This window comes from Oncorhynchus nerka, linkage group LG26 (assembly GCF_034236695.1).
Source record: "Oncorhynchus nerka isolate Pitt River linkage group LG26, Oner_Uvic_2.0, whole genome shotgun sequence".
Taxonomy (NCBI): Eukaryota; Metazoa; Chordata; class Actinopteri; order Salmoniformes; family Salmonidae; genus Oncorhynchus; species Oncorhynchus nerka.
The window spans coordinates 16882218-16897792 of record NC_088421.1 but is presented as its reverse complement, the minus strand read 5'-3'; the positions used below and the strand labels follow the sequence as shown (position 1 = coordinate 16897792).

Here is a 15575-nt window from a genome sequence, read left to right as displayed (position 1 = left end):
GGGACCTCATGGGGCAGCCTGATGGCTCACATACTGTTAGGGACCTCATGGGGCAGCCTGATGGCTCACATACTGTTAGGGACCTCATGGGGCAGCCTGATGGCTCACATACTGTTAGGGACCTCATGGGGCAGCCTGATGGCTCACATACTGTTAGGGACCTCATGGGGCAGCCTGATGGCTGTCACATACTGTTAGGACCTCATGGGGCAGCCTGATGGCTCACATACTGTTAGGGACCTCATGGGGCAGCCTGATGGCTCACATACTGTTAGGGACCTCATGGGGCAGCCTGATGGCTCACTCATGGGGCAGCCTGATGGCTCATACTGTTGGGGCAGCCTGATGGCTGTCACATATGGGGCAGCCTGATGTTAGGGACCTCATGGGGCAGCCTGATGGCTCACATACTGTTAGGGACCTCATGGGGCAGCCTGATGGCTGTCACATACTGTTGACCTCATGGGGCAGCCTGATGGCTCATACTGTTAGGGCAGCCTGATGGCTGTCACATACTGTTAGTAACCTCATGGGGCAGCCTGATGGCTGTCACATACTGTTAGGGACCTCATGGGGCAGCCTGATGGCTCACATACTGTTAGGGACCTCATGGGGCAGCCTGATGGCTGTCACATACTGTTAGGGACCTCATGGGGCAGCCTGATGGCTGTCACATACTGTTAGGGACCTCATGGGGCAGCCTGATGGCTGTCACATACTGTTAGGGACCTCATGGGGCAGCCTGATGGCTGTCACATACTGTTAGGGACCTCATGGGGCAGCCTGATGGCTGTCACATACTGTTAGGGACCTCATGGGGCAGCCTGATGGCTGTCACATACTGGGGACCTCATGGGGCAGCCTGATGGCTGTCACATACTGTTGGGACCTCATGGGGCAGCCTGATGGCTGTCACATACTGTTAGGGACCTCATGGGGCAGCCTGATGGCTGTCACATACTGTTAGGGACCTCATGGGGCAGCCTGATGGCTGTCACATACTGTTAGGGACCTCATGGGGCAGCCTGATGGCTCACATACTGTTAGTAACCTCATGGGGCAGCCTGATGGCTGTCACATACTGTTAGGGACCTCATGGGGCAGCCTGATGGCTGTCACATACTGTTGATGGCTGTCACATACTGTTAGGGACCTCATGGGGCAGCCTGATGGCTGTCACATACTGTTAGGGACCTCATGGGGCAGCCTGATGGCTGTCACATACTGTTAGGGACCTCATGGGGCAGCCTGATGGCTCACATACTGTTAGGGATGGCTGTCACATACTGTTAGGGATGGGGCAGCCTGATGGCTGTCACATACTGTTAGGGACCTCATGGGGCAGCCTGATGGCTGTCACATACTGTTAGTAACCTCATGGGGCAGCCTGATGGCTGGCTGTCACATACTGTTAGGGACCTCATGGGGCAGCCTGATGGCTCACATACTGTTAGTAACCTCATGGGGCAGCCTGATGGCTGTCACATACTGTTAGTAACCTCATGGGGCAGCCTGATGGCTCACATACTGTTAGTAACCTCATGGGGCAGCCTGATGGCTCACATACTGTTAGGGACCTCATGGGGCAGCCTGATGGCTCACATACTGTTAGTAACCTCATGGGGCAGCCTGATGTCTGTCACATACTGTTAGGGACCTCATGGGGCAGCCTGATGGCTCACATACTGTTAGGGACCTCATGGGGCAGCCTGATGGCTGTCACATACTGTTAGGGACCTCATGGGGCAGCCTGATGGCTGTCACATACTGTTAGGGACCTCATGGGGCAGCCTGATGGCTCACATACTGTTAGGGACCTCATGGGGCAGCCTGATGGCTCACATACTGTTAGGGACTCATGGGGACCTCATGTTAGGGCACCATCATGGGGCAGCCTGATGGCTCACATACTGTTAGGGACCTCATGGGGCAGCCTGTTGATGGCTGGCTGTCACATACTGTTAGTGACCTCATGGGGCAGCCTGATGTCTGTCACATACTGTTAGGGACCTCATGGGGCAGCCTGATGGCTCACATACTGTTAGGGACCTCATGGGGCAGCCTGATGGCTCACATACTGTTAGGGACCTCATGGGGCAGCCTGATGGCTCACATACTGTTAGGGACCTCATGGGGCAGCCTGATGGCTGTCACATACTGTTAGGGACCTCATGGGGCAGCCTGATGGCTGTCACATACTGTTAGGGACCTCATGGGGCAGCCTGATGGCTGTCATACTGTTAGGGACCTCATGGGGCAGCCTGATGGCTGTCACATACTGTTAGGACCTCATGGGGCAGCCTGATGGCTGTCACATACTGTTAGGGACCTCATGGGGCAGCCTGATGGCTCACATACTGTTAGGGACCTCATGGGGCAGCCTGATGGCTCACATACTGTTAGTAACCTCATGGGGCAGCCTGATGGCTGTCACATACTGTGGGGCAGCCTGATGGCTGTCACATACTAGGGACCTCATGGGGCAGCCTGATGGCTCACATACTGTTAGGGACCTCATGGGGCAGCCTGATGGCTGTCACATACTGTTAGTAACCTCATGGGGCAGCCTGATGGCTGATGGCTCACATACACATACTGTTAGTTAACCTCATGGGGCAGCCTGATGGCTCACATACTGTTAGGACCTCATGGGGCAGCCTGATCATACTGTTAGGGACTCATGGGGCAGCCTGATGGCTGTCACATACTGTTAGGGACCTCATGGGGCAGCCTGATGGCTGTCACATACTGTTAGGGACCTCATGGGGCAGCCTGATGGCTGTCACATACTGTTAGGGACCTCATGGGGCAGCCTGATGGCTGTCACATACTGTTAGGGACCTCATGGGGCAGCCTGATGGCTGTCACATACTGTTAGGGACCTCATGGGGCAGCCTGATGGCTGTCACATACTGTTAGGGACCTCATGGGGCAGCCTGATGGCTGTCACATACTGTTAGGGACCTCATGGGGCAGCCTGATGGCTCACATACTGTTAGTGACCTCATGGGGCAGCCTGATGGCTGTCACATACTGTTAGTAACCTCATGGGGCAGCCTGATGGCTGTCACATACTGTTAGGGACCTCATGGGGCAGCCTGATGGCTCACATACTGTTAGGGACCTCATGGGGCAGCCTGATGGCTCACATACTGTTAGTAACCTCATGGGGCAGCCTGATGGCTGTCACATACTGTTAGCAACCTCATGGGGCAGCCTGATGGCTCACATACTGTTAGTAACCTCATGGGGCAGCCTGATGGCTGTCACATACTGTTAGTAACCTCATGGGGCAGCCTGATGGCTCACATACTGTTAGTAACCTCATGGGGCAGCCTGATGGCTCACATACTGTTAGGGACCTCATGGGGCAGCCTGATGGCTCACATACTGTTAGGGACCTCATGGGGCAGCCTGATGTCTGTCACATACTGTTAGGGACCTCATGGGGCAGCCTGATGGCTCACATACTGTTAGGGACCTCATGGGGCAGCCTGATGGCTGTCACATACTGTTAGGGACCTCATGGGGCAGCCTGATGGCTGTCACATACTGTTAGGGACCTCATGGGGCAGCCTGATGGCTCACATACTGTTAGGGACCTCATGGGGCAGCCTGATGGCTGTCACATACTGTTAGGGACCTCATGGGGCAGCCTGATGGCTCACATACTGTTAGGGACCTCATGGGGCAGCCTGATGGCTCACATACTGTTAGTAACCTCATGGGGCAGCCTGATGGCTGTCACATACTGTTAGGGACCTCATGGGGCAGCCTGATGGCTGTCACATACTGTTAGTAACCTCATGGGGCAGCCTGATGGCTGTCACATACTGTTAGGGACCTCATGGGGCAGCCTGATGGCTCACATACTGTTAGGGACCTCATGGGGCAGCCTGATGTCTGTCACATACTGTTAGGGACCTCATGGGGCAGCCTGATGTCTGTCACATACTGTTAGCCTGATGGCTGTCACCTGTTAGGGACCTCATGGGGCAGCCTGATGGCTCACATACTGTTAGGGACCTCATGGGGCAGCCTGATGGCTGTCACATACTGTTAGGGGGCAGCCTGATGGCTCACATATGGGGCAGCCTGATGGCTCACATACTGTTAGGGACCTCATGGGGCAGCCTGATGGCTCACATACTGTTAGGGACCTCATGGGGCAGCCTGATGGCTGTCACATACTGTTAGGGACCTCATGGGGCAGCCTGATGGCTCACATACTGTTAGGGACCTCATGGGGCAGCCTGATGGCTGTCACATACTGTTAGGGACCTCATGGGGCAGCCTGATGGCTGTCACATACTGTTAGGGACCTCATGGGGCAGCCTGATGGCTGTCACATACTGTTAGGGACCTCATGGGGCAGCCTGATGGCTGTCACATACTGTTAGGGACCTCATGGGGCAGCCTGATGGCTCACATACTGTTAGGGACCTCATGGGGCAGCCTGATGGCTGTCACATACTGTTAGGGACCTCATGGGGCAGCCTGATGGCTGTCACATACTGTTAGGGACCTCATGGGGCAGCCTGATGGCTGTCACATACTGTTAGGGACCTCATGGGGCAGCCTGATGGCTCACATACTGTTAGGGACCTCATGGGGCAGCCTCATGGGGCATGGGGCAGCCTGATGGCTCACATACTGTTAGGGACCTCATGGGGCAGCCTGATGGCTGTCACATACTGTTAGGGACCTCATGGGGCAGCCTGATGGCTGTCACATACTGTTAGGGACCTCATGGGGCAGCCTGATGGCTGTCACATACTGTTAGGGACCTCATGGGGCAGCCTGATGGCTGTCACATACTGTTAGGGACCTCATGGGGCAGCCTGATGGCTCACATACTGTTAGTAACCTCATGAGGCAGCCTGATGGCTCACATACTGTTAGGGACCTCATGGGGCAGCCTGATGGCTCACATACTGTTAGGGACCTCATGGGGCAGCCTGATGGCTGTCACATACTGTTAGGGACCTCATGGGGCAGCCTGATGGCTGTCACATACTGTTAGGGACCTCATGGGGCAGCCTGATGGCTGTCACATACTGTTAGGGACCTCATGGGGCAGCCTGATGGCTCACATACTGTTAGGGACCTCATGGGGCAGCCTGATGGCTGTCACATACTGTTAGGGACCTCATGGGGCAGCCTGATGGCTGTCACATACTGTTAGGGACCTCATGGGGCAGCCTGATGGCTGTCACATACTGTTAGGGACCTCATGGGGCAGCCTGATGGCTCACATACTGTTAGGGACCTCATGGGGCAGCCTGATGGCTCACATACTGTTAGGGACCTCATGGGGCAGCCTGATGGCTGTCACATACTGTTAGGGACCTCATGGGGCAGCCTGATGGCTCACATACTGTTAGGGACCTCATGGGGCAGCCTGATGGCTGTCACATACTGTTAGGGTTAGGGACCTCATGGGGCAGCCTGATGGCTGTCACATACTGTGGGGCAGCCTGATGGCTGTCACATAGGGACCTCATGGGGCAGCCTGATGGCTGTCACATACTGTTAGGGACCTCATGGGGCAGCCTGATGGCTGTCACATACTGTTAGTAACCTCATGGGGCAGCCTGATGGCTGTCACATACTGACCTCATGGGGCAGCCTGATGGCTGTCACATACTGTTAGTAACCTCATGGGGCAGCCTGATGGCTGTCACATACTGTTAGGGACCTCATGGGGCAGCCTGATGGCTCACATACTGTTAGGGACCTCATGGGGCAGCCTGATGGCTCACATACTGTTAGTAACCTCATGGGGCAGCCTGATGGCTGTCACATACTGTTAGTAACCTCATGGGGCAGCCTGATGGCTCACATACTGTTAGTAACCTCATGGGGCAGCCTGATGGCTGTCACATACTGTTAGTAACCTCATGGGGCAGCCTGATGGCTCACATACTGTTAGTAACCTCATGGGGCAGCCTGATGGCTCACATACTGTTAGGGACCTCATGGGGCAGCCTGATGGCTCACATACTGTTAGTGACCTCATGGGGCAGCCTGATGTCTGTCACATACTGTTAGGGACCTCATGGGGCAGCCTGATGGCTGTCACATACTGTTAGGGACCTCATGGGGCAGCCTGATGGCTGTCACATACTGTTAGGGACCTCATGGGGCAGCCTGATGGCTGTCACATACTGTTAGGGACCTCATGGGGCAGCCTGATGGCTGTCACATACTGTTAGGGACCTCATGGGGCAGCCTGATGGCTCACATACTGTTAGGGACCTCATGGGGCAGCCTGATGGCTGTCACATACTGTTAGGGACCTCATGGGGCAGCCTGATGGCTGTCACATACTGTTAGGGACCTCATGGGGCAGCCTGATGGCTGTCACATACTGTTAGGGACCTCATGGGGCAGCCTGATGGCTGTCACATACTGTTAGGGACCTCATGGGGCAGCCTGATGGCTCACATACTGTTAGGGACCTCATGGGGCAGCCTGATGGCTGTCACATACTGTTAGGGACCTCATGGGGCAGCCTGATGGCTGTCACATACTGTTAGGGACCTCATGGGGCAGCCTGATGGCTGTCACATACTGTTAGTAACCTCATGGGGCAGCCTGATGGCTGTCACATACTGTTAGGGACCTCATGGGGCAGCCAGCCTGATGGGGCAGCCTGATGGCTGTCACATACTGTTAGGGACCTCATGGGGCAGCCTGATGGCTGTTCACATACTGTTAGGGACCTCATGGGGCAGCCTGATGGCTCACATACTGTTAGGGACCTCATGGGGCAGCCTGATGGCTGTCACATACTGTTAGGGACCTCATGGGGCAGCCTGATGGCTCACATACTGTTAGTAACCTCATGGGGCAGCCTGATGGCTGTCACATACTGTTAGGGACCTCATGGGGCAGCCTGATGGCTGTCACATACTGTTAGGGACCTCATGGGGCAGCCTGATGGCTCACATACTGTTAGGGACCTCATGGGGCAGCCTGATGGCTGTCACATACTGTTAGGGACCTCATGGGGCAGCCTGATGGCTGTCACATACTGTTAGTAACCTCATGGGGCAGCCTGATGGCTCACATACTGTTAGGGACCTCATGGGGCAGCCTGATGGCTCACATACTGTTAGTAACCTCATGGGGCAGCCTGATGGCTGTCACATACTGTTAGTAACCTCATGGGGCAGCCTGATGGCTCACATACTGTTAGTAACCTCATGGGGCAGCCTGATGGCCTGATGGGGGCCTGATGTCACATACTGTTAGGGACCTCATGGGGCAGCCTGATGGCTCACATACTGTTAGTGACCTCATGGGGCAGCCTGATGTCTGTCACATACTGTTAGGGACCTCATGGGGCAGCCTGATGGCTCACATACTGTTAGGGACCTCATGGGGCAGCCTGATGGCTCACATACTGTTAGGGACCTCATGGGGCAGCCTGATGGCTGTTAGGGACCTCATCAGCCATGGCTCACTGTTAGGGACCTCATGGGGCAGCCTGATGGCTCACATACTGTTAGGGACCTCATGGGGCAGCCTGATGGCTGTCACATACTGTTAGGGACCTCATGGGGCAGCCTGATGGCTCACATACTGTTAGGGACCTCATGGGGCAGCCTGATGGCTGTCACATACTGTTAGGGACCTCATGGGGCAGCCTGATGGCTGTCACATACTGTTAGGGACCTCATGGGGCAGCCTGATGGCTGTCACATACTGTTAGGGACCTCATGGGGCAGCCTGATGGCTGTCACATACTGTTAGGGACCTCATGGGGCAGCCTGATGGCTGTCACATACTGTTAGGGACCTCATGGGGCAGCCTGATGGCTGTCACATACTGTTAGGGACCTCATGGGGCAGCCTGATGGCTCACATACTGTTAGGGACCTCATGGGGCAGCCTGATGGCTCACATACTGTTAGGGACCTCATGGGGCAGCCTGATGGCTGTCACATACTGTTAGTAACCTCATGGGGCAGCCTGATGGCTGTCACATACTGTTAGGGACCTCATGGGGCAGCCTGATGGCTCACATACTGTTAGGGACCTCATGGGGCAGCCTGATGGCTCACATACTGTTAGGGACCTCATGGGGCAGCCTGATGGCTCACATACTGTTAGGGACCTCATGGGGCAGCCTGATGGCTCACATACTGTTAGTAACCTCATGGGGCAGCCTGATGGCTGTCACATACTGTTAGGGACCTCATGGGGCAGCCTGATGGCTCACATACTGTTAGTAACCTCATGGGGCAGCCTGATGGCTGTCACATACTGTTAGGGACCTCATGGGGCAGCCTGATGGCTCACATACTGTTAGTAACCTCATGGGGCAGCCTGATGGCTGTCACATACTGTTAGGGACCTCATGGGGCAGCCTGATGGCTGTCACATACTGTTATGGGGACCTCATGGGGCAGCCTGATGGCTGTCACATACTGTTAGGGACCTCATGGGGCAGCCTGATGGCTGTCACATACTGTTAGTAACCTCATGGGGCAGCCTGATGGCTGTCACATACTGTTAGGGACCTCATGGGGCAGCCTGATGGCTCACATACTGTTAGGGACCTCATGGGGCAGCCTGATGGCTCACATACTGTTAGGGACCTCATGGGGCAGCCTGATGGCTGTCACATACTGTTAGGGACCTCATGGGGCAGCCTGATGGCTGTCACATCATGGGGCATGATGGCTGTCACATACTGTTAGGGACCTCATGGGGCAGCCTGATGGCTGTCACATACTGTTAGTAACCTCATGGGGCAGCCTGATGGCTGTCACATACTGTTAGGGACCTCATGGGGCAGCCTGATGGCTCACATACTGTTAGGACCTCATGGGGCAGCCTGGCTGTTGCATCAGCCTGATGGCTCATACTGTTAGGGACCTCATGGGGCAGCCTGATGGCTGTCACATACTGTTAGGGACCTCATGGGGCAGCCTGATGGCTGTCACATACTGTTAGGGACCTCATGGGGCAGCCTGATGGCTGTCACATACTGTTAGACCTCATGGGGCAGCCTGATGGCTCACATACTGTTAGGGACCTCATGGGGCAGCCTGATGGCTGTCACATACACCTCATGGGGCAGCCTGATGGCTGTCACATACTGTTAGGGACCTCATGGGGCAGCCTGATGGCTGTCACATACTGTTAGTAACCTCATGGGGCAGCCTGATGGCTCACATACTGTTAGGGACCTCATGGGGCAGCCTGATGGCTGTCACATACTGTTAGGGACCTCATGGGGCAGCCTGATGGCTGTCACATACTGTTAGGGCACCTCATGGGGCAGCCTGATGGCTGTCACATACTGTTAGGGACCTCATGGGGCAGCCTGATGGCTGTCACATACTGTTAGGGACCTCATGGGGCAGCCTGATGGCTGTCACATACTGTTAGGGACCTCATGGGGCAGCCTGATGGCTGTCACATACTGTTAGGGACCTCATGGGGCAGCCTGATGGCTCACCTGACCTCATGGGGCAGCCTGATGGTCACATACTGTTAGGGACCTCATGGGGCAGCCTGATGGCTGTCACATACATGGGGCAGCCTGATGGTCACATACTGTTAGGACCTCATGGGGCAGCCTGATGGCTGTCACATACTGTTAGGGACCTCATGGGGCAGCCTGATGGCTCACATACTGTTAGGGACCTCTGATGGTCACATACTGTTAGTGACCTCATGGGGCAGCCTGATGGCTGTCACATACTGTTAGGGACCTCATGGGGCAGCCTGATGGCTCACATACTGTTAGGGACCTCATGGGGCAGCCTGATGGCTGTAACCTCATGGGGCAGCCTGATGGCTGTCACATACTGGGGACCTCATGGGGCAGCCTGATGGCTCACATACTGTTAGTAACCTCATGGGGCAGCCTGATGGCTGTCACATACTGTTAGTAACCTCATGGGGCAGCCTGATGGCTCACATACTGTTAGGGACCTCATGGGGCAGCCTGATGGCTGTCACATACTGTTAGGGACCTCATGGGGCAGCCTGATGGCTCACATACTGTTAGGGACCTCATGGGGCAGCCTGATGGCTGTCACATACTGTTAGGGACCTCATGGGGCAGCCTGATGGCTCACATACTGTTAGGGACCTCATGGGGCAGCCTGATGGCTCACATACTGTTAGGGACCTCATGGGGCAGCCTGATGGCTGTCACATACTGTTAGGGACCTCATGGGGCAGCCTGATGGCTCACATATCATGGGGCTCACAGGACCTCATGGGGCAGCCTGATGGCTCACATACTGTTAGGGACCTCATGGGGCAGCCTGATGGCTGTCACATACTGTTAGGGACCTCATGGGGCAGCCTGATGGCTGTCACATACTGTTAGTAACCTCATGGGGCAGCCTGATGGCTGTCACATACTGTTAGGGACCTCATGGGGCAGCCTGATGGCTGTCACATACTGTTAGGGACCTCATGGGGCAGCCTGATGGCTGTCACATACTGTTAGTAACCTCATGGGGCAGCCTGATGGCTCACATACTGTTAGTAACCTCATGGGGCAGCCTGATGGCTGTCACATACTGTTAGGGACCTCATGGGGCAGCCTGATGGCTGTCACATACTGTTAGGGACCTCATGGGGCAGCCTGATGGCTGTCACATACTGTTAGGGACCTCATGGGGCAGCCTGATGGCTCACATACTGTTAGGGACCTCATGGGGCAGCCTGATGGCTGTCACATACTGTTAGGGACCTCATGGGGGGCAGCCTGATGGCTGTCACATACTGTTAGGGACCTCATGGGGCAGCCTGATGGCTGTCACATACTGTTAGGGACCTCATGGGGCAGCCTGATGGCTGTCACATACTGTTAGGGACCTCATGGGGCAGCCTGATGGCTGTCACATACTGTTAGTAACCTCATGGGGCAGCCTGATGGCTCACATACTGTTAGTAACCTCATGGGGGCAGCCTGATGGCTGTCACAGCCTACTGTTAGGGACCTCATGGGGCAGCCTGATGGCTCACATACTGTTAGGGACCTCATGGGGCAGCCTGATGGCTGTCACATACTGTTAGCTCATGGGGCAGCCTGATGTCTGTCACATACTGTTAGGGACCTCATGGGGCAGGCTGATGGCTCACATACTGTTAGGGACCTCATGGGGCAGCCTGATGTCTGTCACATACTGTTAGGGACCTCATGGGGCAGCCTGATGGCTGTCACATACTGTTAGGGACCTCATGGGGCAGCTGATGGCTGATGGCCTGTCACATACTGTTAGTAACCTCATGGGGCAGCCTGATGGCTCACATACTGTTAGGGACCTCATGGGGCAGCCTGATGGCTGTCACATACTGTTAGGGACCTCATGGGGCAGCCTGATGGCTCACATACTGTTAGTAACCTCATGGGGCAGCCTGATGGCTCACATACTGTTAGTAACCTCATGGGGCAGCCTGATGGCTCACATACTGTTAGTAACCTCATGGGGCAGCCTGATGGCTGTCACATACTGTTAGGGACCTCATGGGGCAGCCTGATGGCTGTCACATACTGTTAGTAACCTCATGGGGCAGCCTGATGGCTGTCACATACTGTTAGGGACCTCATGGGGCAGCCTGATGGCTCACATACTGTTAGGGACCTCATGGGGCAGCCTGATGGCTGTCACATGGGGCAGCCTGGTTAGGGACCTCATGGGGCAGCCTGATGGCTGTCACATACTGTTAGGGACCTCATGGGGCAGCCTGATGGCTGTCACATACTGTTGGGACCTCATGGGGCAGCCTGATGGCTGTCATACTGTTAGGGACCTCAGCCTGATGGCTGTCACATACTGTTGGGGCAGCCTGATGGCTGTCACATACTGTTAGGGACCTCATGGGGCAGCCTGATGGCTGTCACATACTGTTAGGGACCTCATGGGGCAGCCTGATGGCTGTCACATACTGTTAGGGACCTCATGGGGCAGCCTGATGGCTGTCACATACTGTTAGGGACCTCATGGGGCAGCCTGATGGCTGTTCACATACTGTTAGTTAGGGACCTCATGGGGCAGCCTGATGGCTCACATACTGTTAGGGACCTCATGGGGCAGCCTGATGGCTGACTGTTGGACCTCATGGGGCAGCCTGATGGCTCACATACTGTTAGTAACCTCATGGGGCAGCCTGATGGCTGTCACATACTGTTAGTAACCTCATGGGGCAGCCTGATGGCTCACATACTGTTAGTAACCTCATGGGGCAGCCTGATGGCTGATGGACCTCATGGGGCAGCCTGATGGCTGTCACATACTGTTAGGGACCTCATGGGGCAGCCTGATGGCTCACATACTGTTAGTAACCTCATGGGGCAGCCTGATGGCTGTCACATACTGTTAGTAACCTCATGGGGCAGCCTGATGGATACTGCTCACATACTGTAGGGACCTCATGGGGCAGCCTGACTGTCACATACTGTTAGTAACCTCATGGGGCAGCCTGATGGCTGTCACATACTGTTAGGGACCTCATGGGGCAGCCTGATGGCTCACATACTGTTAGTAACCTCATGGGGCAGCCTGATGGCTGTCACATACTGTTAGGACCTCATGGGGCAGCCTGATGGCTGTCACATACTGTTAGGGACCTCATGGGGCAGCCTGATGGCTCACATACTGTTAGGGACCTCATGGGGCAGCCTGATGGCTGTCACATACTGTTAGGGACCTCATGGGGCAGCCTGATGGCTCACATACTGTTAGTAACCTCATGGGGCAGCCTGATGGCTGTCACATACTGTTAGGGACCTCATGGGCAGCCTGATGGCTCACATACTGTTAGTTAGGGACCTCATGGGGCAGCCTGATGGCTCACATACTGTTAGGGACCTCATGGGGCAGCCTGATGGCTCACATACTGTTAGTAACCTCATGGGGGTAAGCCATGTCACATACTGTTAGTAACCTCATGGGGCAGCCCTGATGGCTCACATACTGTTAGGGACCTCATGGGGCAGCCTGATGGCTGTCACATACTGTTAGTAACCTCATGGGGCAGCCTGATGGCTGTCACATACTGTTAGTAACCTCATGGGGCAGCCTGATGGCTCACATACTGTTTAAGGGCAACCTCATGGGGCAGCCTGATGGCTCACATACTGTTAGGGACCTCATGGGGCAGCCTGATGGCTCACATACTGTTAGTAACCTCATGGGGCAGCCTGATGGCTGTCACATACTGTTAGGGACCTCATACTGGTAACCCTCATGGGGCAGCCTGATGGCTGTCACATACTGTTAGGGACCTCATGGGGCACTGATGGCTCATATGTTAGGGACCTCATGGGGCAGCCTGATGGCTGTCACATACTGTTAGGGACCTCATGGGGCAGCCTGATGGCTGTCACATACTGTTAGGGACCTCATGGGGCAGCCTGATGGCTGTCACATACTGTTAGGGACCTCATGGGGCAGCCTGATGGCTGTCACATACTGTTAGGGACCTCATGGGGCAGCCTGATGGGCTCACATACTGTTACTGTTAGGGACCTCATGGGGCAGCCTGATGGCTGTCACATACTGTTAGTAACCTCATGGGGCAGCCTGATGGCTGTCACATACTGTTAGTAACCTCATGGGGCAGCCTGATGGCTCACATACTGTTAGTAACCTCATGGGGCAGCCTGATGGCTCACATACTGTTAGGACCTCATGGGGCAGCCTGATGGCTGTTAGTCTCATGGGGCAGCCTGATGGCTCACATACTGGGACCTCATGGGGCAGCCTGATGGCTGTCACATACTGTTAGGGACCTCATGGGGCAGCCTGATGGCTCACATACTGTTAGTAACCTCATGGGGCAGCCTGATGGCTGTCACATACTGTTAGGGTCATGGGGCACCTCATGGGGCAGCCTGATGGCTCACATACTGTTAGTAACCTCATGGGGCAGCCTGATGGCTGTCACATACTGTTAGGGACCTCATGGGGCAGCCTGATGGCTGTCACATACTGTTAGGGACCTCATGGGGCAGCCTGATGGCTGTCACATACTGATGGTTACTGGACCTCATGGGGCAGCCTGATGGCTGTCACATACTGTTAGGGACCTCATGGGGCAGCCTGATGGCTGTCACATACTGTTAGGGACCTCATGGGGCAGCCTGATGGCTGTCACATACTGTTAGGGACCTCATGGGGCAGCCTGATGGCTGTCACATACTGTTAGGGACCTCATGGGGCAGCCTGATGGCTGTCACATACTGTTAGGGACCTCATGGGGCAGCCTGATGGCTGTCACATACTGTTAGGGACCTCATGGGGCAGCCTGATGGCTCACATACTGTTAGTGACCTCATGGGGCAGCCTGATGGCTGTCACATACTGTTAGTAACCTCATGGGGCAGCCTGATGGCTGTCACATACTGTTAGGGACCTCATGGGGCAGCCTGATGGCTGTCACATACTGTTAGGGACCTCATGGGGCAGCCTGATGGCTCCATACATGGGGCAGCCTGATGGCTGTTAGTAACCTCATGGGGCAGCCTATGGCTGTCACATACTGTTAGCAACCTCATGGGGCAGCCTGATGGCTGTCATGGGGCAGCCTGATGGCTGTCACATACTGTTAGTAAACTCATGGGGCAGCCTGATGGCTCACATACTGTTAGTAACCTCATGGGGCAGCCTGGTGGCTCACATACTGTTAGGGACCTCATGGGGCAGCCTGATGGCTGTCACATACTGTTAGTAACCTCATGGGGCAGCCTGATGGCTGTCACATACTGTTAGTAACCTCATGGGGCAGCCTGATGGCTCACATACTGTTAGTAACCTCATGGGGCAGCCTGATGGCTGTCACATACTGTTAGGGACCTCATGGGGCAGCCTGATGGCTCACATACTGTTAGGGACCTCATGGGGCAGCCTGATGGCTCACATACTGTTAGGGACCTCATGGAGGTCAGCCAAGTAGTGAATAATCACCAATAATAAGACTGTCCTCCCTGGACACAGACTGTATGTCAAAGCCATCATCACACAGTCGATGCACAGGGCATAAATAAGTCTGTTCTGCTGAACTGAGCACAGTGATTGGGGCTTTTAATAACCTTCATGCTTTTCGAGGGGAGAATGTGTTGGGCTCCAAGTCTGTTGCAGAGAAATGTGCAGCATTAACCGGTTGAAGTTGCAGATTAAAAAATATCTTAAAGCTGCTGTTCCTGTAATGGGGGAAATATCACACCTATTTTACATGCATTGGGCATCCTCACTAATCAGTGCATTGACCAACCACAACCAATATCCCTGACATGGCATGAGAGAGCTGGTTGTAGTTCGTTAATAATCATCACTAAAACATGACAGGATTTATTTGATGGGGGGGACTAATATTCTGTTCAGTAACATGATGTCAAATTGTAATGTATCAATTGAATTTGACTGAATTATTCCCCCTTTTGTGCCTCCCTATTCAGGCGGTCTCATCAGTTTTGACGTGTTCCCTGAAGGCTGGGACAAGAGGCTCTGTCTGGACGTGCTGGAGGGGGAGGGCCTGGACGCTATCTACTTCTTTGGCAACGAGACGTCTTCTGTAAGTGAAGGGGAGGACCTTGTGGAC

The 15575-nt window shown here is 54.7% G+C and overlaps 1 protein-coding gene across 2 annotated transcripts in view; it reads left to right on the top strand.

Annotated features, from left to right (window-relative positions):
• LOC115110524 (phosphomannomutase 1-like) overlaps nucleotides 1-15575 on the top strand; it is a 33727-nt gene that overhangs the window by 15025 nt on the left and 3127 nt on the right. For both annotated transcript variants that reach the window (XM_065010164.1, XM_065010165.1), the window contains exon 7: nucleotides 15433-15548. In XM_065010164.1, coding sequence (XP_064866236.1) covers nucleotides 15433-15548 — 116 coding nt within the window. The remainder of the gene's footprint in view (nucleotides 1-15432; nucleotides 15549-15575) is intronic.